A 26,258-nucleotide genomic window follows, 5' to 3' on the forward strand; every position below is an offset into this window, starting at 1 on the left:
CTTTCAGCAGCATCATTTAGACTAAAAATCATTAACTCCTTTCCTCCTCCAACAATACAGATATCGTCCTATATTGTTCACATAAGATGCAAAGACTCCCCAGAGTTCCATTCTCCCTTCAGGGCCACATCACTCTTTTAGGCATTAGCTCTCTTCCTTACACAGGGGAGACTACTGAACAGTAAAGCTGTGCTGAATAGGTCACATTCATTTTCCCCATTAGGCTTCCCAGTATGGGTTTGAGATGCACAAGATTATACAGACATAGAAACTGAGTCCAGGGAGCATAATAACTTGCCTAGGATTATACAGTCCTTTGCAGCAGTAGTATTTAGACTTAAGAGCATGAATCCTTCCAAAGTGTGTGTTCTTTCCATTTCCCTCACCACAGGGCATGCTTTGATGTGGAACATAAAGATGACAAGGGCTCAGCTGGTTCCAGGCAATGCGTTTACCTTAATCTACCAAACACACTCCCAATCCACTTTGTAGCAAAGAGTACTCTTCAGTCTATTCTCAGAATCTCATTCCTTTTAACATTAAGTTTATTTTTCTCTGAGGCCACTAAACCTCACACATCATTGTATTGACTAAGTTTGAATCCTGCTTGTGTGACTTTAGACAAAGACACATCAGTTTCATCACATGGAAAATGGGATAAGGTTTGGTGAGAACCATGAGCCATCATTCATATAAATCACCTAGCCCAGTGCCTGGCACACAGTAAGCCTTCCATGAACATTTGCTATTATTATTATTATTACTACTATTATTATTATTAGAAATATATATTACTACTAAAACTTATCTTTTTCTTCTTTCTTATTTCTATTCATTAGGCTTTTTATTTTTGTTTTCCTCATTTATACATTAAATTCGAATGAATTGCACTTAATTCAGTAAAGTGGTTGGTATAACAACTGTATTTTTTTACAGCATTCGACAAAATTGTCGGCAAAATGGGGTCATGGGCAGCTGGCACTTGAGAGAGGTCAGTAAGGTTTATTCTAAAGAATCCATTTACTTTTTTGCTGATTCCGTGTAAAGCAGGAACAAGACTGTCCAACTGTTTTGTGAGGTTTATGTTCTTCTAAAACCTGTCACTTATGTGTAATAGGACACTCATTTAGCAAACTGACTATATTTTAAATCGCAGATGGATTGATTTACAAAAAAAATAATAAAATAAAAAGAGAAATCATGTTGCTCTTTATCAGGAGGTTATTATAAGATTCTTTAAAAATTATAAATAATGATTCCAAAACTAGTGAATGTACAAGTTCCCAATTTCAAATAAGTAGTTAAAATTTGCCTTACAAAGGGAAGGATTATTAACTTTGATATTCTGCCAATATTTATGGAATGCTAGGAAAAATAAATACAAAAGGGACAAAAGTGATACGGTTTTTGTAAATAAAAAATAAATCCCTTAAATATTTCCTGTCAGGAATGATTTCTTTATTGTTAGTGATTGAAAATTTTATTTTTAAAGATTTTAGATTTAAATGTTTTAAAAAAAATTTCTGATTAGTATTTAATGACATGGGAATAATGCTATTACATATTAAGTAAATTGAGGAAGAATGGGTAAGTAGAAAGCCAGAATGAAAAACACTCATTAGAAGAAAATATACTAAAATATTAGCGATGTTATTTTGAATAGGTAGGTGGGCCGTTTTTATTTTCTTCTCCCTGCTTTTTCTATTCCAGCATGAAGAGAAAAGGAGAACGCTGGGGAGAGACAGCACGTTGGCAGAGAAGACTGGCCTGGCTTCCCAGGCAGGGCAGCAGCAGGGCCAACAACATAAACCACTCCTGCTGAACCCTCTCAAAAGGGGCCCGGCAGGGGAGGCTCTCAAACAGGACTGGCGGGAAGAGGACGTGTCCCTCCAAGGGTGTGCGTATTGGTACCTGAGAAACTGAAAGGGAACTAAACACGGTACCTTTTTCACTCTGAAAAATGACCCAAAACGGCACCATCATTATTAAAACATAACAGGTTTGCGGAATCCATACTCCTTCAGAGCGGCTTTTCAACATTTACTATAGAAAACGCCAATGTCAACAGTTCAAAGAATGTAGGCCACACAGACATGACTGCATTGCAATAGCATCGTTCCTTTCTGGCTGAAAGTAAATATTTGGGGCTGATTATTTCTAACCCACGTGAACTCTTCCAAGGCCTTTGACTCTTATATATTTTGAACATTGAAGTCCAGCTTATGGCTCTTGCTGATTCTTCAAATTTCACCTCCAGTCTTTACTAGAGGTGCGTGTGCGTCACAGCTCTCTGCACTGCAGAGTTCTGCATGCTGCCGCCTTTAAATGCACTGAGAGCCTCACCATGCTTCTGCTGTTCTAATCAAGACTGGACTTTGTCCTGCCACTATTGGTTTATATTTTCCAATAACAGAGCATATTTCATGAGATTAAAAAATGTATTAATTAATCAATTCAACCATATTTACTGAGAGCCTACCCTGAATGGAAAGGGATGTACCAAAACCGTACACTGAAATATTTTAACATTATGGTACACAAAGCCTTCTTTCTGTGTCTTAAAACCTTTACCAAATATCAGGAACTAATTCTGCCAAGAGTTAGAGATCAGAGTCAGATTTCAAAATTATTTTCTCTCTCAACAGTATTGCAATGAATAGAAATGTAAACTGAGAGATTCATTTCAGTTCCCTAAAGCTCTGGAAAACCAAAAGAAATATTTCTTCCATTCCATAATTACTCGGCTATGCTTAAGGATAGCATCCATCGCCCCATTAATGATAGCATGAAGGGTTCCAATTACAAGAGTTTCAATAACTGTATTCAATGAATCATGCAGTAGAGAAATTATTCCCGGGGGGGCGGGGGGGGAGCACCAAAAAGAAAAATCTAGTATTTGCCGTTGTATAATAAGCACTCAAAGATATAAAACAAAGCACAACATGATTCCTTAATACTAGTTAGCTAAAATCTACATAATTATACTAAGCTTTTCATACGGAGAATTAAATAACAACTATCCCAAACTCCCCAGACGGATTATCATTTTGTAGTATGTAATGAGTGCCCTTAAAATTCAGAGGAAGCCAATTTAGTCCTTCCTAGCACTTCATTTCCTGTTTGATCTTACTAGACTGCTGTCATCAATCCAGTTGAATGATGCTTTATCAAGCTAAAATGTAGCCAAAACATTACACTTCATGCAATAAAATAATAGGCTCACATCACGTCGTTACAATTCTGGTACCACCAACCTGAAGGGAAACACTTTAGGTCAAACTGGATCTATTTCAACAGATTTGCAGTACAGCTAAAGTTGCCAAAAGTACAGACCTTCTTTTCAAGGGCTTCCTACCATGCTGTTAGCCAAAGGAAACTGTTCCTTAAACACTCTCCAGGTTAGAGCTGAATAATCAGGAACATCTATTTATTGAAGAGCTTAGCAAACTGAGAAATGGCTTTAAATAAAGAGCTAACATACGGGAGAGAAAGACTGTAGTTCTAAGTTTTATTGTCAAGGTCTGATAAATTCCCCTGTCAGATATCAAAATTTAATGCTATGCTTTTCAGAATTTATAAGTATGAAAACTATTTTTACTAGTCCTTGCTAATAATGCCTTCAGTTCCCCTGACATAGCACGAGGCACCAATCAGTCTCACAGTTGTAGAACTGCATAAGCACAAAGCGCACTGAACATTCAACAGATGAAAACTAATCTGAGATCTTGCCCAGGGACTTCTCAAACATTTTCATAATTAGTCACTTGCTATCAAACTTGAATCAAGGGCATCTATATATAGTTTCCTTACTCCATCGCAGCAGGCTTTACATGAGAACTGAGGAGCTTTGGACCCGGGGCCCCAGACAGCTGCGTATCCTGCCGCAGGCAGTTGCTGAAGGCATCAAGACACACTTAGAAAAACACACACACGAAAGCCACAATGTTCTCTATTGCTCACCCAGAACTAGGCCTCTGAGGCTATTCGTTATTTTCTAACATTTAAAGATACTACATTATCCTAAAATGACCACGTGTGTGGTATCTCTTAATATCCAGATGTATCTTAAGGGGAGGGAGTATCTAGTGGACCCCAAGCATAATAGGGAGCCATTTTGATTCCAAACAGCAAATACCACCTGCTTCCAAATTTGATATAGGCAGAGGGTAGACGTGAGCAGGACCTTCGGAAACAGACATTGTTTGGCGTTAAAAACCAGTGAACAGAATGTTTAAATATACTTACAGGAAGAAGTATTTGCTCCTTCGGTTGTTACTGATATTCTAATGGGAGACTCTATAAAACATAAGAGTGGAATGAGGCTTTATTGAGTCATGCCACTTGGATTCTTACATTAGAAACTGGCCAGGCTTAGGTCTCATAGGGAAAAAGAGGACCAGAAAACAGTGCAACAGAAAAGCTGAAGCATTTCCAAGTCCAAGGAAGATATATGCAATATTCAAAGACAACAAAGGAGAATTTCTGTAAGTTCAGAGCCAAAGACTTTTGAAAGAGATGAAAATGGAGTGTGTGTGTGTCCACAAAGATCTCCCACACCAACTGCTGTAGGCACTTTCTAGAAATACTAACAGAGCCACCATACCGGTGAGATAGACAAGTCCTTCTCTGATGTTTGGTCTGGATTTTTAAAAACATTAAACCAGAGAACAATCCCCATATTAAGAGAGAATGAAAGTCAACTTTCATGCACAGAGAAAATAGAAAATAAAAGAAGAATGAGAATATTTTCAGGCAACTTGGTCTGCATAAGCATCCTAACCAAACACGGTGCTAAATAAAGTCCATGCACGATCCACTAGGGGAATTACATTAGGATTCAAACAAAACATGCTAAGTAAGTTCACAATGCAATCATTAGGGATGTATAGTAGCAAGGTCCTTTTAGGTAGCAAGGATAAGGAAGAAAACCAGTATGTAAGTACAGACCTAGCAGAAAATATAACTCATGCAGAAAAAAACAACATAGGGCCTAAGGGTTTTTATTAGTAAGAAATAAGAACAACTTAGTATCAAAGGATTGAAATTCAGCAGCCAGAAGTTATAATCATTCAAGTTATATATCAGAAGATAATAGTAACACTCTAAATTCCCAAGACAAGCACCACATAAATTTAAAAGCTCAGGCTCATAACAGCATCTACTGGAGTTGGATAATTAAGTCCCTACATTTAAAATAATAAATTCCTGAATGAAAGGTGAAGAGTTTCAGATAACAACAATTGTTTTCTTTTGAACTCTCTTCCCCTTTCTTCCTTCCTTCCTTCCTTCCTCTTTTCTTCCCTCCCTTCCTTATCCTTCATACAAATACTTATATCTTAGTAATGGCCCATGAATATGCCCTAAATATGGCCAAAACAATCTAGGTTATAGAGAAATTTAGCTTTTATGATTGTTAAAAATGGCTTTGAAGGGAAGATTAAAACCTGTTGAAGGTAAGATTTAAAAAAAGTTAGATTGTGCTGTGTCAGAGTATATGGCCTCCTATAGGTTCAACAAGCTACAGGCCGTAATTTAAAAAAAACATAAAGCAAAAACTTTAAATCTGGGGTAATGGAAAGAGTACTGAGTTTGAAGTGTCTGCTTCTCTGAGCTTTCTGAGCTATATGACTTAACATTCATAATGCTTCAGCTTTCTCACTTGTAAAATGAAGCAAAATAATATCTCGTTTCATGAATCTGTTGTCATAAAATGAGAAATAAAAATCTTAGTAAACTGTAACATAGGAAAAAATGTTATTATACCTTTGAAGTAAGATTTAAATCCAGGCCTGCAAAAATTTAATCCAGCTCAGCTCCCAGTTGATTATTAATTCTTAAATATGTTAAGGTTCTGTTTACTACAGAATTACATAGAATAAGAAAATTTAAAAAAATTCCCAGTAGATTAATTAGATTTACAGATAGTGGAAAATGAATGAGTTATGGTTATAATGCATTAGTTCACTTGGGTTATATGAAGTGAGTATCTGCTCAGACTATAATTGCTCTCAGCAAATATTATAGGCAAGTGAGAAACAAACAAACCAAAAAAAAAAAAAGCAGCAACATTTTTAAAAGTCAGTGGCTTGTTTTTTAAGTTTAGGGACCCACAACTGATCATTAAGTGCCCAAAGGTCATATATCAGACATTGATACATTATCCAGGAATAAACTAGGGTGGATGAAAGAGAGAAGAAGCAGCTAAGAAGAGTAACTATAAAGATATAAAACCTGAATTTATGACCTAGATGCCTCCTTTCCTGTTCTCATGTCACTAAATTGTCTCTAGACATAGATTTCTTTTCCTCGTGCATGCCTCTCAGGCCCAAGTACAGACATTCAAGAACTGCATTCCATGAAGCAAAATCCAGAAAGGCAGATGAGCTGGAGGAAAAGACTAGGGCAGAAAAAAAGAACCGCTAAAACTTGGATGCAGAAGGGGTTCTGATTAGTAGAAGAAGCAGCCAGCAGGGATACCTGTCCTTCTGGTTAGTAACATTTGACGAGTTTATTTTCCTTACCTGGAGACACATATGCTCTTGCAGTTGAGTTTGGCATGCCAGTGTTGACCTCTGCAAAAAAGAAAAGGCGATAGGATATTATGATGTATAATCAGGGGTCCGGGAACCAGACCTTCAACCGAAAAATGGGTGTAATCGGAGGAAGTATTGCAAGGAGGTGATGAAAGGCAAGTTTTATCCATACAGAGAGTTAGAAATGCAAAGAAAGACTGTCCAGGCAAGCATGTCTTCTTTCTTGAGCAAAGAGCATGAGATGAACTGTGCTAGAATAATTAGGAAGAATTTACTGCCCCCACTAGGGTCAGAGAAGGACAGTATATGGCAAAGAGGTTGAGGGCTCCTCCTTAGAAAGGAAGGCAGAAATAGCAGAACTAAGAACATCAAAGCTGTAGTTAGAATTTTAGAATTATAGGTCTTTGGAGAACTACCTTTTGGTTCAAAAGCAAAAGCAGGCAATGTTTCTAGTTGGGATTGATGGAAAACATCAAGTTCTGGCATTCAACTCTACATAACATTTCCAATGATAAGCAAGAGGGGTGCCTTATCATATGATAGACATTTCAGCTGCTCAGGGCAGGACATAGAATCAGTAGGCAGCTCCCACCCCAAGGAAACAAAGAATGAACCTGCACACTCTGGACATACCATTATCACAGGACTTGTTCAAACTCTGACTTGCTTTTTTACCACCTTTATGGTGATAAAAAGAATGATTATATTGTCTAACTAATTCTGTATTCATTCAGTCCTTCTGAAAAAGGTTTTCCATTTGTTAAGATGTAATATTTCCAGTAAGGCATAGTTTTATGAAACCTAGAAAGATGTAGAGATGATGAATACCATTCAACCTTCACTGTGTGCATAATGATTATTAAATGACATACTAGTATTTTATTATTTACTAAGAAAAAGATAAATTGAATCCTTTATGATACACACACACACATACACACACACTACAAAAGTTACTAGATCAATTCCTAAGCAGGTCAAATATGCTATCAGTTAACAGCCTGTTAAGAATGGAGTTAGAAATGTTCATGATCAATGTAATTATCTTTGTATGTAGAGATAACCTTTTAGGATATCCATGATAGGACTAGTAGGTAAGAGAAATTAATTTAAAGGGGTAATCATTTTTAAACCTCAGAAGCTTCTCTAGGGATAAAAGGTTTTGTGAAATTGGAAGGAAAAAATGGCATGTGAGATCCAGCAGGAAAGCTGAAGAATAAGCATAGGTTAAATATGAATATGTAAAGATCAGAAAGATACCTTTAGTAAGACCAAATGTGTCTTTTTTATGCACATTATGTATGGGTGGTCCTCTCTAATCAAGCATTAGAAGGACAAAGCATTCAAGGTGATTATTATCAAGCCACCAAAGTTGCCTGCACAGGTTCTTATATCCACTACAAATGGGACAAAGAGAAAGGAATCAGTATGTGAGGGTGTATGATGTCCTTTGGCCTTCTCAAGCAGCAGGCATGAAAGAGGATATTCTGAGTTGGTGATACAGCAATATCTGTTTCTAAAGTGGTTACAACTAGCTTTCTTGATTTGGGCCATGGAAAATAAAATTACTTTTCTTTGAAAAAATTTTAATTAGAGAGAAACTTTTTAATCAAAGATTCATAGCATTTGTCTTTCTTAATGAAGAGCTAGAAGATCCACACTCCCAAGCAAAGTGCTTACATTGGGCAAGATGCTTCCTCATTCTGTCCTTCAGGGCCCATCAATGACATGACAGCCAGACTGAAGGAGTAAGCTCAGTCACAAGACGTGGGCAGACGGCCCAATCCCAGCATGAATGACTCTTCATATTTATTTTTGACAAACTAAGTAGTTGGTCACCGTGACCTTCCAAGGAAAAAAATATTAGAGCTTTTCTGTCTTCTGCATAAAAGATATCACGTTAGAGGAAAGGTTAACCATACCATTTCCTTTTAAAACTGAACATTACATTAAAATACCAGAACAGGAGGTTACTACAAAGATGTATCTATACAGAGACAACTTAAAATAACCTCCCTTCCTATAATTAGATATTTATCCTGGAGACCTTTAGAAATATCTGTAATGATTATAGTTCCAAATAAAAACCTCCTGATTTATCTGGGGAAAAATATAAGCTTAGAAGTTACATACTTTATACTAAAAAAATCTTGCTAATAAGAAAAGTTCATCTTTTTATTAAAACCACTCAGCAAACATTTTCATGTGTGTTTGGAGTAGAATTCATAGATTTAGAAAATGACCTTTTGTTATAAGTGTAATTGAAAATAATTTTATCTTACATTTTGGATTTAAAAAATATTAAGTCCTGCAATCTCTTTGATGTTTATTTAAGTATCTCATAGCAATTTGGAATATTAAATTGTTAATTTACAAAGGACATCTCCTTCATTAGTGCAAAATAATGAGGATTTAGAATCATCAGGAATTGGATACAACTTATGCTGAGTAAGCAAGTAAACATAAGGAACATTTGTATATTTGTAATGTTTGAATGCTTTTTTAATAAATTGGATCTGGCCTCAAGAAAAAGTTGCAGTGTCTGAAAATAACACCTTCTGGATAGCAATTTTTGTGATCATTAGATATGCATGACTTGTTTGAGACTTTACCATGAGCATACTATAATAAATATAACTATTTAAAACAAAGCACATATACATATATACAAACATACATATGATGTTTCTGTGTACATTCAAATATTAGATTATGTGACTGTTATTCTAAAATTCCAGGCCATGGTAGCACATACAAATCATTTGACCAAGTCTCTTTTTTAAAGATTTAAGATAGGTACACATATATTAGCACTGATAAAGCAAACTTCAGGAACATCTTTGAGTGTCTGAATTCTTGTTCATAATGAGTGCTTACTTTAAAGTAATTAGGAAATTTTAAAATTAATAAATAGAGGAGATTGGGTAGATTCTATGCATTAAAAAGAAAACTCTATTCCACTCATATTAGCCTTCTTGGGACTCCTACATCATACACCAGACATGGAGACTACTATACAAATTATCGAACATATTTTATATGCTTCTCACTATAACTATAGGTTGTTCACCAATGCTACAACATTTGCAACAACATTGTCACCTGAGGAAAAAGGTGAGGCTAAGTCCTTTACTCACATGAGACAGGTTTTTAAAAGACCAATTGATATATTAATCAAATTTCATAAAAGTAATATTTTTATGCTCATCACAGATGAAATAGCTGTTTATTGCTGTGAGTCCAATATCTCCTATGGGACCTTGAATCTCACTCAAATAATTTTTCTCCTGATTAAAAAAGAAGAAAACCTACTAGAAGATATGATTGATTCGTTGTATATTCTCCTGTATTAATCTTTTAAAAGGCAGCAATATTTAATTAATTTGAAAACCAAATAAATAATAGCTAGGTCTATTATTCTTGTCCCTAAGATGATACCCAGGAGTTTCCATGGAACTTCTTAGCTAAGAATTTATTGCTAAATTAAGGATTCCTATACAAACACCAAGCTAAATGAAATAAAAATAAACATACAGTGTATGAGCTTTGCAAGCACAGTGCACATGGTGTACATGGCCTTTTAAACTGCCATGTTTGAATTTATAAGAGGAATCCCCTTGTAGCCATCCTGCAATGATGACTCCCTATGATATTCTTTTTTATATGAAAACTCAACTGGACTTTGTCAGGTCTGCATTATTCCCAGAAGTACATAGCTGCTCCCATAGGTTTAGATCTGTCTATTATATGAAAATTCCTTTTTCCAAATAAGGTAGGGATTAAAAGGCATTGGAAAGAAAGAAAATACCTGAATTTCTAAAATGTAACTTAATAAACTGATTGGTTATATATATTATTTTCTAAATGCTTAAAAATAATGGAAATATGGTCATTGTTTCACTCAAGCATGAAATGATTCAAGGGGAATTTCTTAGTTGGGTTTTTTTCAAATCATTTCATTTAGTTGCTACTCTAAGTGGATTTAAACAATGAGTTTCATTTCAGAAAGTTCTGAATATTGAATAGAAGGTTTTTATGATATGCTAATTTTATTCTAATAGTTATTGAGCTGTCTTAATGGGATTAAACATAATGTCACATAGCAAGGTCATCTTGCTACATTTTCAAATTTTCTTTCTGGGAAGAAAATAGTGCTCTTTTTCCTCTCTGAACAAGTATTTCTTGTAACAACAACAGATTCCCTTACATGTCTTCTCCTAACTCCAGCCATCCCTCCTAGAGTATACCAAAATATATTCTAAACATATTGGCTGAAAGAAGGCACCTGTGTGAGAACTTAAGTAAATCACAGGGAATTGTTTGCATAGATGGAATCAGAACAATGAACTCCAGCAACACACCAGGGTCTTTCACCAAGGCTACCTGTAAAGACATGGTCAAACCACAGTTGTGTACTTGCTAGAAATACGGGAGAGGTGACTAAGACAACACAAAATAAACAAAATTACTGATATTTTGTAGAAACATAAAATCTCAAAGGAGTTCTATATAATGTAAGTTTTGATAACATTCATACTTCCAAGCCTTTTTTCTAGGACCGCCACAGAAACAGAAATTCTTGAGAATTCCACTCTCTCAGAGTCAAAAGTAAGTATACGTCAGGAAGAGAAGGTACAGCCATGTGACAGTGCATAACCACAGTAGAGTGTTCTTTTCCTCCCTAAATGAATGTTTCTCTGCAACCTTTGCCCAGATTCCTAGGGAGACGGGGATGAAACAACACAGCTAGTGCCTCTGAGTCCCACCGAGCTCAGGACCCAAGCTGACTTCAATGATAACCAGCCTTGATCTGAACACAGCAAATTCATAGACAGCAGTGGAAGAGGGTGAAGGATCAGAATGACTACATATTTTCCTTTCGGTTGCACTCTAGCTCAGCCCCTGCCGGGTAGGAGAAGAGTCTCCCAAAATACACCATTCACTGGCCTTGTCACTCATGGCACCTGCCATGCCACCTGCTTTGATGAGTGCACTCCCTACCCATCACCTCTGAGACAGGGGCATTTCTAGTTTCTGGTTTTACTCTCCTGGCCTGAGCCTCTGGTGGGTATATGAGGAGAAGGCAAAGGATTTGTAAGCTCTCTAGGTCTTTCCATGTGGTCTGGTACAATAAGCTCTACCAATCAGATTCTTGCTATGGGGAACTAACACAACAATCATACAGGAGGAGTTAAAACTAACAGAATGCCTTAAAAAGATGGCTCAGTGGTATCATAACCAGGTCAGAGTTTGGAATCATGAAGAAGCAGATTTGGAAGCAGGAGAGATGAGAAATACGGGAAACGGGAAGAATCAAGAAGTATCTGAGGCACATGAAAGCCAAAAACAGAGAAGAGCCACAAACTTCCCTTGTTTAATTCAGAGATGCCTTGGGTTCAATTCCAACTCTTTGAGGCCTAGTTATAATGAAGCTCTACTTCTTCCCCATGGAATCTCTTTCCCCTTATGCCTCACACCATCCCTTCAGCTTTTATTCTGTACAAACCAAAGAATCTACCTTAAACCCTGGCAAACACAGTTAGGTATAGAGTGAGCTATGCTGGACTAGGAATTAAAGGAATCTGAGTCCAAATCCCATTGCTACTAAATATCTTCTGACCCAGAATGTGTCTGTCTTAAGACACAGTCTAAGTCTCCATTTCTTCTTAATTACAGTGAGAGGACTGGATAAGCGTGAACTCGTCCTAATGTTCTAAGAAAAAAAAATACACACAAAAAAAGCACAAGACCACTTCACACTGTAATTGAGATTCTTCATTCTCCTTCAGATGCTTTAAATAAGCCAATAAGAACCCTCTTCCTGAAGAATTTTAGTTGGTTGTGGAAGAATGGCCTTCTTGCAATATTTCATGGACTTCTCTTTATTCTTGTCAGGTAAAAAAATATTTATTATGAAAAACATGCCTATTTCCATTTCTCTGCACTATAATTGGTTAAATATATATATGTGCATATATATATATATATATATATATATATATATATATATATATATATATACACATACCAAAAACAATTCTTGAATGAATATGCAAAAATGGTGTTTCTTCTATGAGAGAAATGTGAAAAGCCATATTTTCCAACTTTTGACACCTCCAAAATTATCAAAAAAGGAACCCTATAGTTTTTTCCAGAAAAAAATATAGGGTTAAATAATTCACTGCTTAATCCAGTAAAACAGGAAACATGGAATAATTAATATAATACTACTGTAAGCACTCAGGGAGACCATGACACTTACTCTAATTTGATTTTCGTGGGACTTTATGGTATGCATAGCTACACATATCTGTTCCAAGTGTGAGAATCATAAGTCAATAGCATTTACCACGAGGAGACTCATTAAGCTACTAAACATGGTATAATAAGAAAAAAGATAAGCCACTGAAATTAATTTATGAATTTGTGTTTCAAGTAGCATCCTATAAAACTCCATGTGGCATAAAAATACTAGCGAAAATCTATTGCTTAACCAGTGCTGACTAAAAAATAAAGGGATGTTATATTTACCCATATAAATTTTAAATGGCTTTTACATTTTTAAACTATAAACACAGCTCCTAAAAATAGTATTGGAAACTAGTACCTTTCACTGTCATCCTTTTCTCTCTGTGGAGGGAGATATTTAAAATGAAAGTAATGACTATCATTACACTGCAATAGAGCAGTTTATTGGGAAGTCCTAAGAATTAACCTGGATTTTCCCAACCCTTCCATATTTTTATCTCACTCCTTTCTATCTATCCTATTAAGTCAACTGACACAAACTACATCCATCAGTTTCCCAAGGAGTTGACCCTGAAAGTTGGGGAAAGTTACTTCTTCCTGCTGGACCAGCATTTTTATGTTATCACTTTAAGAGATTGGGCCTTTGCCGTGGACACGCTTTGTCATCTATTACCTAGAAGCAGGGCATCTAGGCGTGGTTTTAGCACAGACAATAGGCTTGTGAAGGCAGTAGTGAAGCGCCAGATTCAGAAAGAAAGGGAAGCTCCGAAGGTTTTGAAGTAGCATTTTATTATTTCAAGAGATTCAGACGCTCACTGCCAGCACGTCCTCAGCTTCTGGAGATGATTCCATCTAATGGTGGAGTACTGGGGTGTCATGAACAGAGAGCCACCAGCTGCGGGAATTTTACTGTCCTCGAGTATCTCAGAGAAAGTGTCAGAGGGTGGGTGGTAACAAGTCACTCATTTGTTTAACACATATCTCCGGGCACTGTTCTCAGGAAAACAGAAGCTAAAGTTTATACACAGTAAGAAATGCTTTGCCTTGACTCTTAATTTCAGAATAGGCCAAAAACAAACATACAAACAAACAAAAATACTGAATCGCCTAACTTTTTATGACCTAGAGACAGATTAAAAATATATCTAAGCACATAAAATTGCCAAGGTTGCCAAGAATGAAACAAGTATTGTTTACATACACAATATACATCTATTTATACATAATATACATATATGTAAATATATACAATACACATAAATTCCTTGTACACATATATGTTCTGCAATAAATGCACATGCATACATACATGTTCTATTGTTCATAGAGCTAAAGGCTTGACTGCCCTCCATGACTAATTTAATTAATTAGAACTTCTTTCTTTTAGTGACCAGTCCTGTCTCTGCCATTCATGAACTTATCCAATTATTTTTAAAAATCTATGCATATTTCAGGTTTTCATCATCTCAGGGAGTCTCAGAGAGCTTACAATATATTTAAAATATATGTTTTCTTATATTTGTTCATAATGAGACTTTAACACACCAATTTATTACAAGGCTTACCACATAACATCATTACCCCTCATACAGATTGAGAAACAGAACATAGCAGAGTATCTCTTACCATTTGACTCCACAATGGTGATATTGGCAGAGGCACTGTCATTTCCTAATTTGCTGCTCACTTGGCACATGTATTCCCCAGAATCAGCCAGTGATGCTTTGTTAATGCGAAGTTCTGACTTCCTATAAGATCAGGACCAAAGTGGTATAAGTATATTTCACAGAAATACAGTGATCATCAAAATATATGTCTCTGTAGTTTCAGAGTTCTCAAACTCCCCCTCCCCATTCTATATGCACCATATTAAAGCACAGCTTACTAGTACACAGATATATAATTTACCAAAAGTAAAAGTGAGAGACTTAGCATTTAAGTTATACCATGGATACAGCTTTAATTTTATCACTCAAATCAAGAATTTTTCTCTAATGTTACTTTATTCCTCTCCCACCACTATTATGCCTCAGATTTTTTTTCAACCCAATTGGTAAATTTCCTTTCCTCTCTATTTCTAAATGTCACCAGCCACTAGAGTTTAGGAAAGTAAAAAAAAAAAAAAAATGGGTTTCATTTCTTAAAAATCTGGTAAAAGCAGACACTTAAGGCTTGAATATATTAAAATGCTCTGCACTTCTTTCCTCAGTAGAGTAACATCAGGAATTATGTTAATTTTGAATGAAAAGGATTTATCACTTCCAAAAGAAAGGGAATTTGTCTTTCTTTAAGGCTCATTGCTAGGAGCATAGCACCAAACAAATGGTTCTTAATGTTGAAATAAATATTCATGCAACAATAGCACACACTTTTATTAAACTCTGCACATTAAATCAATGTTCAGCATTCTTTTTGAACACAGGCAGCATTTTGATTGCATTTGTCTATGTTTTACTGTTGCACATAGCCTATAATTTAAGCAGTCTCTATGATTTAAAAACTCAAGATATACTGTGATTGGCTCAGCATTTACTAAAACCATTTATTTTATTATTTTCTGTAACTATATTTTAATAGGATGAGGTGACTGTTACAATACAAAGCCTTTTACAAGTATCCTTGTGTAATCAAGCCTCGTACTGACTGCCTGGATGACCATAGGGAGAAAAAGAAGTCAGGGAGCAAAGATGGCAATTCAGGATCATATACAAACCTCCTGTAAATTACACCTTCCTAGTTTTCAGTGAATTTTCTGGTCTTTTGTTACATAATATAATTAATTAAATTAGAGTCATTATTCCAAATTTAATTCCTACTATTCTCTTCCATTCTATCAAACTGAACCACCCACCCAGATCTACATGTAAGCCTTATGGGATTCCAACTTGGTGCTCTTGCATTTGTCATTTCTTCCTCCTTGAGTGGGGACCGCCCAATTCTAACCATCAAGCTATTAGCTGACATGAGCATGGAAGAGCCATCTCAAGTGCCAATTCCTTCATCAAGGCTCCTATGGTCATGTAGCCCGAGCTGCTCTCTCCTCAGTCTAAATTCTGACAGCTCTGAGTACCTCTCTCATGATCCTCATGGTGCTCTCAGGATGTCTTATCTCTCATGTTAGCACACACACTTTAAAGTGGAGTCCATAGTTTAAACTTCTCGGTATCACCGCTTTGTCCATGGTGCATCCTCAAACATTATTAGATAAATGTGTGAATAAATGAAGAAAATATTTGAATGTTCCCACCTAAGCTCTCTGCAAGACATCATGTTCCTATTGCTGGCTGCAGGAAAGGAGGATGCACTATTAAGAGGGCGGAGATAGTCAGAGGTAGTCCAGATCAAACCAACATGTGCATTGAAAAATGAGCTTCATGAGCTATAACTCAGAACACTGTCAACAGATAAACTGTAGAAAACAAAACAAAGTGTACTGTGCTCAAATAAGTTGGAAGATAGGTTAAACAAAATGGGCTTTCTTTTTTTGTTGTTTTTTAAATCCTACATGGTTTCTCAAAGTCTTTAATATGTTAATGTATTCTGACTCTACAAGAGGGAGATGTATTGTAAGTTTCTCTCAAACTTATTTGACCATGGAATCCTTGTCACTCACATGGCTTATCTGTTAATATTTCCTGAAAATAATGATCTACAAAACATAGTTGATAAATAGTGGACCTAATATAATAATGACCTTGTTTATCTATGTAATGAGAAGATGACCCAAGGGCCATTTATACAGGGACATTCACATATTAATCAGAAATGTTATTCATAGAAAACTTTCCCTGAAGTATATCCTTAGAAGCCAAAATAGACCATTTGGATGGCAAGCACTCTGGCAAGTAGATATTAAGATTTAATAAAATGTGACAACTTTTAAAATAATTAAAATACAACAATAATAGGGTATTTAGCCCCCTGTTTTGAGGTATTCAAATCTAGTGCTTTTTAAATGGGTTATTAGCTATTTGTACACTTTGTTTGTACATGACAAGTTTACTTCATGACACACCTATGAAGAATAATGAGAAACAATGGAATCAATATTACAATAAGCTTGTCCAGCCCCAAATCACATGCTTAGCTGAAAGAATTTTCATTGATGACCATGGAACCACAGATAACTTATGAAGGATGGGGACTAAAACCCTGGTTTTCAACACAGAAGAAAAAGAGAATTTCTACAATAATAGTAATTTTTTGTTAAGCCCCAAAATTCTGAAATAAGATTATTAAAACAGTCTAAGAATGTAAAATACCCCAAGATTATGATAATTCTGAGAACAACCCTTCTTTCCTATTTATTTAAATCTAAGAACAGTCCTTTATGATATGTAAAGAGTTCTTTCTTGACCCTGTGTCATTATTATTTTAACCACTGAACTGAATCAAATGGTAAGAGACATGGTAATCAAATTTATAGTTAATCTTAAAGTTAGTTCTTAAAATCAAAATTCTCCCAATAGACCTGGGGAGTGTTTTCTGGGAATACTATTTCAACTAATGCAAATAAATGTTATGCTTAAAAAAGAGAGAGAATAGGCAAAAAATTATTCTGTGCTCAGATAAATGTTGCATTAAACAAAGTTAAATAGATTCTTTACAACAGTGCCTTTTAGTTGTTTTATGCAAATATGTACTGTGAATTTCTAAGGCAGGCATGATATGTGGCTAAGGGATCCTTTCTATAGAAAACACCCTTGGGAATTCTAGCACTGAACATCAATGGGGCAAAACCAAGATTCAATTTAATCAAGCTACGCATAACAAATACATTCAGGTTCAAAAATCAGTAGCAGAAATACAGGCTCCAAGAGACGTGTATTGAGAACAATATATACAGAAAAGGGGATTTCAATTAGTCATGCATTTAACATTACTCCATTTTAAACAACTATTAAAATTAAATAAATTTAAAAATTCATTTATGCAATGTTTGGTCAAAAACAGAATAAATCAAATTAGATAAAAGTCTCAATCTACTGCTCACAGGCTGGATCTCATCTGGAATATTGAATTATGTTTTGAAGTGGCATTTGATGAAAAATATAAATAACTAGCGGACTTTAGAGGAGGGTGATCAGAACGGAATAAGGCACAGAGGAGATTCTGTTAAAGAAACAGAGGTCCCACTGAAGGGCAGTTATGAAAAAGGTCTGGGTAGCTATTTTAATGTATTTCATGGTTGTCATCTAAAAAAGAAAATTATCTGGAGAAGCTCTTGAAGGAGAAGTACGTCTTAGAGGGAAAAAAGGCATAGTTTAAGTGATAATCTAAAAAACTGAGAAGGGTATCTAGTGAAAGGGTTAGTTTTCTTCTTTAGAAAGACTGAAGTCTGGATAACCACCTGCTAAGCATCCTCTTGACAAGAATGTCTCTATGCAGAGGAAGATTAAATTAGATCAGTGGTTTCAACTATTTTTGAAAAAAAAAAAAGAATCCTGTTTTAAAATGAAAGCTAAAATCACCGCCTCATATTTAAAACTATGGTAAAGAGAGAAAATATTCAGCTCAGGGTGGTTGGCAACCCTTTTGGCAATCCAGCGGAAACAAGATTCTCTAGGGAAATAATAGGTAAATCATTGGTTGAGGTGGTCATTAGTAGGGCTCCCTTGAATGCTGATCATATATTTAAACTGAGATTCGTCAATCTTTGGGTCCTAGAATCAGAATGGGAAGTACTGTGGCAAGAGAGTAGAAATAGACAAATTTTTATTGAAAATTATATACTGCAATAATCCGGGACTTTATTAAGTATGGGTACAATGGTCTTGCTTTACTCTCAACAAACTACAACACAAGGGAGGATGTTAACTGAAAAAAAATTACTGAAATTCCCTTCCAATCATAAAATTAACTTCTGGCTCTTTCATTGATAAGTTGTCTGAGAATCTGGGAGAGGTTGCTGTTTTGGTGGATTTTCATTTTCTAAAACTATTAAAAGAGTTAATTTATTTGTTAAAAGTTTAAAACAATGCTTTAAATAAGCTCCTGATAAATGTCAGCTGTTATGATAATCATACTCTACATTCCTGCAATGTTTAATTTCTATAATAAGCACACATTACTTTTGAAATCAGAAAAAATAACACAATAGATTAATACAAACTGATAAAAATAAATTAATACAAACTGACTTATAAGTGAAAGTTCTAAATATTAATTTCTTTTTCTTCTTTCATATCAAAATGCAAACTTTGTTGCTTCAATAAGTGGTCACTAACAAGATGCATTCAGGGTTCCAACAGCAACTCTCTCTTTTTTCTTACTTAGCGTGATTCTTCCACTATAGTTGACATGTCAAGACAACTTAAATGTATAGGGATCAGTTGACATAATTCCATTCCTCTGATCTCTAAGGAACCACATATGAGCTGTGTGTGTGTGTGTGTGTGTGTGTGTGTGTGTGTGTGTGTGTGTGAACACAGCTTCATATACTGTGGAACTGCCAATAATGAGAAGGTAAAAGAGACTTCATAGACAATTATTATAATGTACAGAACCAGGCACTACATCTAATGCCTCACATAAACCATAGGAAATAGGCACTTGGTATTCCTGTTTTACTAGTATATGAAAGGAATTTGAGATTTTCTTACATATAAAGTTATAGTGACCTCCCAAAGCAGCTAAGCTAAAAAGAGAAGGGTATATGGCCCTAGCTGGTTTTGCTCAGTGAATAGAGTGTCGGCCTGCAGACCAAACTGCGCTGGGTTTGATTCCAACCAAGGGCATGTACCTTGCTTGCAGGCTCCTCCTTGGCTTGGGCCCTGGTTGGGGCTCATGCAGGAGGAACAATGTGTTTCTCTCACATCGATGTTTCACTCTGTCTTTCCCTCTCTCTTCTACTCTCCCTAAATATCAATGGGAAAATATCCTTGGGTGAGGATTAACAAAACAAAAAAAACAAAAAAAAAGAAAGAAAAGAGAAGAGAAGGGAATATGCATTAACTTTTTCTATTTTATAGTAAAAAAAAAAAAAAAAGCAACAATTAACAACAGAAAAAATAATTTTCAAAAATTTTAAGAAATTTGACCAAATAAGTAGAGCCAATTTTAAACAAAATCAAAAGATGCAAGAACAGAAATAAAGAACTGAGAAAAAATTAAGGGCATCCCAAAGTGTGTGCCATGCACCAGCAATAGGAAGTCAGCGTTTAATAAGGCTGATATAGAACCAGTGTTTAAATGAGGCCAATCTGACAGCCCCAGACATGAGTCTGCCACACACACCAGGCTCTTTAACCAGTTTTCTTCATCAAAGTCATTCGCTAGGCAAAGGAAACAAGAACAAAGGAATCAGCGGACACATACCACTGGGGCAGTTTCCATTTCTTTTAATTGGTCCCACACATTGCTTGGCCAAATAAAACAAACAAAGGCTCAAACGTGAACTCAAAATCATAGGAAGAACATGTAGGAATGTAGATTATTAGTAGGAGCAGGGGCAGAAGGGAGATAAGACTTTACAAAATAATAGAAATTGCATATTGTCTTGAAAGCTTTTCATAACACTAAGGGATTAAAAAAGAAATCCTGGCTGCTACGAACAATCTAGATTATAAAATGTGAAAAAGAAACCTTAGACTAAGGCCTGGATGAGATTCAATGTTTTACTTAAATAAAGAGAATCCCAGAGAAACCCTAAACCTCACACTAAAATTCACCTCTGCTCAGTGGTGATCACGTATCTAAAGATTATAGTTCATTGCTCCTTGGCCTTTTTGCTAAGATCAAGTGTAAGTAAGACAAAGTTTAAGTCAAGTAACCAAGTAACCACTGCAAACCATTAACGTTTTGGATAGCATGGTAATGAAAAATTATACATATGTAGATGCAACCAAAAAATATATATGTTTTTATTAAAGACTTCATTCTATGCTTAACATGTCCCTCGTCCTGTGTTGTGACTTCACTGTAGATAGCAAAGTCACAAGTATTTGTGAAAAGACATGGGACAGGGAGTCAGACAAACTTCAAACCCAACTTTTACCATTCATCAACCTGAGATCTACAGGAAGAAAAAACTTACTTCATTCTCAGGATCTTTATTTTATTTTATTTTATAAAATATGTTGTTATTATTTTATTTTTAGGAGAGGAAGGGAGAGGGATTGAGAGATAGAAACATCCATAAGAGAAACATCATCAATTGGCTGCCTCCTGCACACCGCCTACTGGGGATCAAGCCTGCAACCCAGGCATATGCCCTGACTGAAAATCGAACCAGTGACTTCTTGGTTCATAGGTTGATGTTCAAACACTGAGCTACACTGGCCAGGACAGGATCTTAATTTTAAATGGGTATAATAATAACAGAATTCATCCTCTTATATTTATAAGACAACTTGAAATATAAGAACATTTAAAATGCTAATTATACTTAGATTCAGTTTGATTCTTTAGGTTTAACAAAAGGTGACACACTAATTTTTTTTTAAAGATACAACTTCAGAAATGACCAAATACCCAATTCTGAAACCAGATAAGCTGATCACTTATCAAGTTACTGCCCACTTTACACAAAGTGTCTTATTTTTAGACTATCAAATATGTTACATGTTTTTCCTAGAGTAATTTACAGTTACATAACTTTAATAAAATGTCCTGTTTTTTCTTCCATTTAAATCCTTCCAGCAAGGCTATTGTTTAAAAGAAGCCATTTATGAATATTGGACTATCTGGTCTAATGGGGTTTTATTAATATGTAGACAGTGCTCTTAGCTGTCTGGACCTATGGAGCCAATATGAGCATGCTTTTCTGAATACTAATGATACTTTTATATGCCATCCAAGCCATGTAACAAATTGCCTCTTTAAGGAAAAAAAACAAACATACACACACACACACACACACACACAAAATGTACTCTTTCAAAACTGTATTTATCCTAAGCAGCTCACTTTATTTTGTACCTTATTTTCACCTTATCTATCCAGCTCATTTACTTCTCTAGGCATCCTCACACTGGCACGTGCAGTCTGCAGATGCTTTGTTCTGTTCCTGCCGCCTGGATAAACCCTTCTTCCCTCCCTTTCTCCTCTCCTACTTTCTAGGAAGCCACCACTGTCCCCAACTGGGTCCCCTCTCCATCTGTGTTAGCCTCTTTCTACAGCATCTCACAGTCATCACTGCTGTACAATTTAAATCTGAGTATTGGAACTGTTTCCATTTCTCTCCCTTCTAGACTAAGTCTCTTAAGAGTAGAGAGCATGTCTTGTTCACCTCTGGGTACCCGGCATCTAGCCCAGGGTCTGACACACACAGCAACTTGTCCAATAAGGGGCAAAATGTCCTACCCGCTCACCCACTGCTCCAATCGGCCTGGCGTGATAACAGGGCCTGCTATTACTGTGATTCCTGCTCTTCTAACTGCCCACTCCACCTCACCCACCTAGTCAGAGGGGATGCTCCCTCTTCAGCAGAGTCAAATCCACCCTCTCACAGCTACTCCTGAACTTCTCAGGGTCCCCCCCTCTTCCCAATGCCACTCCACTTAGTAGTGTCAGTAACCTACAACTTAGCATTTAGTTTCATTGTCTGATATAATATGCTAGATATCTCATCTCCCTAATTAAATTCTGGCTTACGATAAAGTAGAACTTGCCTCAATATAACTAGTAATTTTCTAAAAGATCACTATTTGTAAATCAATGCGCTACTTAACAATCTTAAAGCTCCCCAGCCACAGTGTTTCAACGCATTATCAATGTAATTGTCATGTATTATAGAAGACTGAACTAGATCATCTTATACAATCTTATGACCCCCAGGGATCGAACCTGCCTGCACCTTCTGGTGTACAGGACAACGCTCCAACTAACTGAGCCACGCGGCCAGGGCAAGGCTGTAAGTAATTTTTATATCTTAAATCATTCTATTGCTAGGTATTGCCTCTGCTGTTACATGTATTAACTTACCCTGGCCTTTTTTGTATCTTGATGTGTTGTGGTTTGTTCTTTCGGTTTAATTCACTCCCATTCTTGAACCATTTGAATCTGAGAGAAGAATATTCAGAACTGGTCTCACACCGAAGCACTAGTTTGGAGCCTGCCACCGATTCCTGGCTTTTCATCTCTTTCAATCGAAGAGGCAAGGCTGAAAAGAGAAAGAAAAAGAGTTTTGATCACCCATAGTCTTTCAAAGAGAAACTTCAATTTGGGGTGAACCTGATCCCAGCCCCATTTCTAAAGGTTTTATTATCTGAGAAAGAAACAGAAATGGGGAAAGGGGGAGTCAACCAAAATGTATATCCATTTGAAGAAGAAGAATATGCCCAAATAAAATATAATCAGGGGAGAAAAAGACGACTTAGGTTATAAAATTATTTTAAAATGTTCTATATAGTTAATTCCTCAATATTTACATTCTCTGATACTATTAAAACTCCTGAATAGTGGTCATTTCAAAGGACGAAAATCTGAAGAATATGTAATTGGGCATGTTTGCATCCCAGATCACAACAGATCTTCATCCCAGTTCTGTGAACAGGTACAGCAGGCATCACATCCATTTTTTAAGTAGGGATGTTTAGTTTCAGAGACAGGTAAGCGACTAACTTCTCCATGGCTGCAACTTTCTGGAGAGTCAGAAGTAGATTATCCTATCACCTCAGGAGGCCCAAAGAACAAACAACTCACAAATCTTCACCATGCTCCTTTCCTCAAGACAGACATTCTTTGGTGACATCACTCTTTAATTGGACCTTCAGTCGCTGCCCCATCAGACAATGGATAACCATTCCAGGTGACCACCATACTCACATCAAACTGCCATTTTGACTGGATTTAGTTCTAAATCTCAACAGAGACTGGGAGTACTCAACTTGTGCATTAACTTGTAGAATACTTTACACTGAACACCTACATAGCATTCTTATTTTAAAGAAGACTGCTTAACAGAGTTTCTTTTCTCTACTGAAATATTTATGAGCAAAATGTTATAATAGCTGAGATTTGCTTCAATCTCAGATAAGGTAGGGAATGGCATAAAATGGTAGGAATAGGCATAAAAATGAAACAAATTTCCCAAGAAGTTGATTATTGTAGAAGTGAGGCAATAGGTACACATGGTGGTTTGTTATAAGATTCTACACAGCACTCCAACTTTTTTGTAATAAAACTGTTTAAAAATAAGAGTAAGGAATGGATCTTCCTCCATACACAGAACTTCACTTCACTCAGTCAACATTGCAGACATTGAGAGCTCAACAACTGTTTCCACTGAGTCTTAGAAAACCCCCTTCATCTCAAGTTCAAAAATTAAAAGCAAGACCCAGAAAGAAGAAAAAAAAATGCAGGCAAATGAGATTGCACCTCCCTAATCCAGTGCGCAATTATTCATTCACTGGGTATGGTGATCGAGACTCCAAGGACAGCAATCAGAGCCACCTCAGACACGAACAGGAAATGGAGTATCGTTCCTACTCAAGGTATGTTTGTTTTTCTACAACTCTGCCCTTACCAAGTTAAATCAAAAAAAATGTCAGGAATGAGCACATGAAGGTTCCAATAAATTATAGAAAAAGCCATGTGAACGCTGTAATTTCTCAGCAAAGCTCCTACAGTGGCCTGTGCCCTCGTGTTAATTCAGAGGCTGGGAGACGAGGTGGAGAAGCAGCCACTCCATGTGGAGACACAGCGGCAAGTTCCAAAACTTATCTCAGGTCTGTTCCCAGGCCTTTGATACTCGACACTTTTGTCTGGCAGCTTGAAAACAAGGTTTACTTTTGGAATAGATTTCATAGGAGTCTTCCTTTCAATATATGGTTCACGCATCTCTGTTTTGGAGGTTTTTAAGAACAGACTAAATTCTCATCAATCTGTAATCATGTCTGTACATTCCTATAAATTTTTTAAGGTCATTTTCAATTTTGTAGGTGTGTATAGAGGAAAAAAAGTAGTTTAATTTTTTTTTTAACTAGAACACAACCCAAACTCACAAGGTTTATTCCCTGTCCTAGTCCATCCATATGTTTATCAATATAGTCTGAATATAAATCAACGAGGCTGGTTTCTTTAATTTGAATAAGTAAAGTTCATGCCATTTGCATCTTTTTTTCCTTCCTTTTTCTCACCCCCCCCTCCTGTCTTCATTTATTTATTTCTTATTTCCTTATGTAGAATCATGATTTCAAATGTGAGGAAACAATTGGACAAATTCAAATTGAGGGATAGTCTACAAAAAAAACTGGTCTGGACTTCAAAAATGACAATGTCATAAATAACAAAAGAAGACTGTTAAATGATCTCTAGATTAAAGGAGATTCAAGAGGCATGACAAATAAATCCAAGGTGTAGTTTCTGACTGGATCTTGCTTTATGGAAAACAAGTAATTATAAAAGACATTATTGGGACTATTGGGAGAATCGGAATTAAAGGTATTATATCAAAATTAAATTTCTCAAGTGTGATTACTGCGTTGTGGTTATACAGCAGAATATCCTGTTCTTAGGCTGTATCTGCTGAGATATTTAGGAATGAAATGTCATGATGTGTACAACTAAATTTCAAGTGATCCAGCAAATAAGCTAATACAAAGAGAAAGAAAAAAAAGGGGGAGTCTTGACTTCTCTTTTTATTTCTTTGCCTTTGACATCTGGTCTTTGTGCCATTGAATAAAAGGCTCAGGTTTACATTAAGTACTTTTAAAATCTTGATTAAGTCTTCAGTCATGAAGAAGATTCTTGGAAATATTCGGTATAATTTACAAATGGACTCTTAAGATTATGTCTCCATTTAAAATCTGTGAGTAATATGGCACTGAAATTCTCGCAGGTTCAACCTCATAACCATGACTTTGGTGATCCAATCTTACTAGATCCTTTGATGGGAGGACAATAATCACTCATCTAGCAAGTCAATGTCTAACCTTTCTTTCCTTTTGGGTTCATGTGCAAAGCCCAGAACATGCTCTGTCCTTTAGAGAGGGTCTGTGATGTAATGAGGCAGATATCTTCTTTGCTAAAATATCCACTCCTTAAGCTGACCCTAATATATAACCATTTATTGATGTTTGGGGTTCAGGTATATCTCTACTGATTAGCCAAGTTTCTCTCTCTTGCACATAGTTTCAAGACTGTCAAAATGCAGAAGCTCCCAGCTTCTCTGACCTTGAATCCCTAGAAGTCCACTTGTAATAATGCCCCTGCCATGTTTTTCAGGGGAAACCATGTACCACCAAGGACATCAGCTTTTCAGAGAATAGTTATTTTAAGGAGCTAACTCAAGATCTTCCACAGCATAAATGTAGACACAAATCTGTGCACCACCAACAGAGCCACGCAGCCCCATGCTTAGCCCATGGGTGATCTGCTGTAAGTGGAACCTTCTAGAGACGTACCACACAAGGTTCCTTACACATTCCTGGTCGAACCCAAATTCAGGGATGCTAGAGACTTGGCAATAACATGAATTCTTCTGTCTTCTCTCATAACCACACTGATGGAATACTCCTAAAATATTTCATAGAT

The 26,258-nt window shown here is 36.1% G+C and overlaps 1 protein-coding gene across 10 annotated transcripts in view; it reads right to left on the reverse strand.

The window, feature by feature from the left end:
• The window catches only part of NRG1 (neuregulin 1), a 200,690-nt gene that overhangs the window by 132,661 nt on the left and 41,771 nt on the right, over positions 1–26,258 (reverse strand). For 6 of the 10 annotated variants that reach the window (XM_059685451.1, XM_059685449.1, XM_059685450.1 and 3 more), the window contains exons 2-5: positions 22,707–22,884; positions 14,409–14,530; positions 6,522–6,572; positions 4,246–4,296 (exon numbers count right to left, since the gene is read on the reverse strand). In XM_059685451.1, the coding sequence (XP_059541434.1) occupies positions 4,246–4,296; positions 6,522–6,572; positions 14,409–14,530; positions 22,707–22,884 (402 nt within the window). The remainder of the gene's footprint in view (positions 1–4,245; positions 4,297–6,521; positions 6,573–14,408; positions 14,531–22,706; positions 22,885–26,258) is intronic. The other 4 variants (XM_059685452.1, XM_059685468.1, XM_059685453.1 and 1 more) reach the window with 2 other exon arrangements.

This window comes from Myotis daubentonii, chromosome 2, assembly GCF_963259705.1.
Source record: "Myotis daubentonii chromosome 2, mMyoDau2.1, whole genome shotgun sequence".
In the NCBI taxonomy this organism is placed as follows: Eukaryota; Metazoa; Chordata; class Mammalia; order Chiroptera; family Vespertilionidae; genus Myotis; species Myotis daubentonii.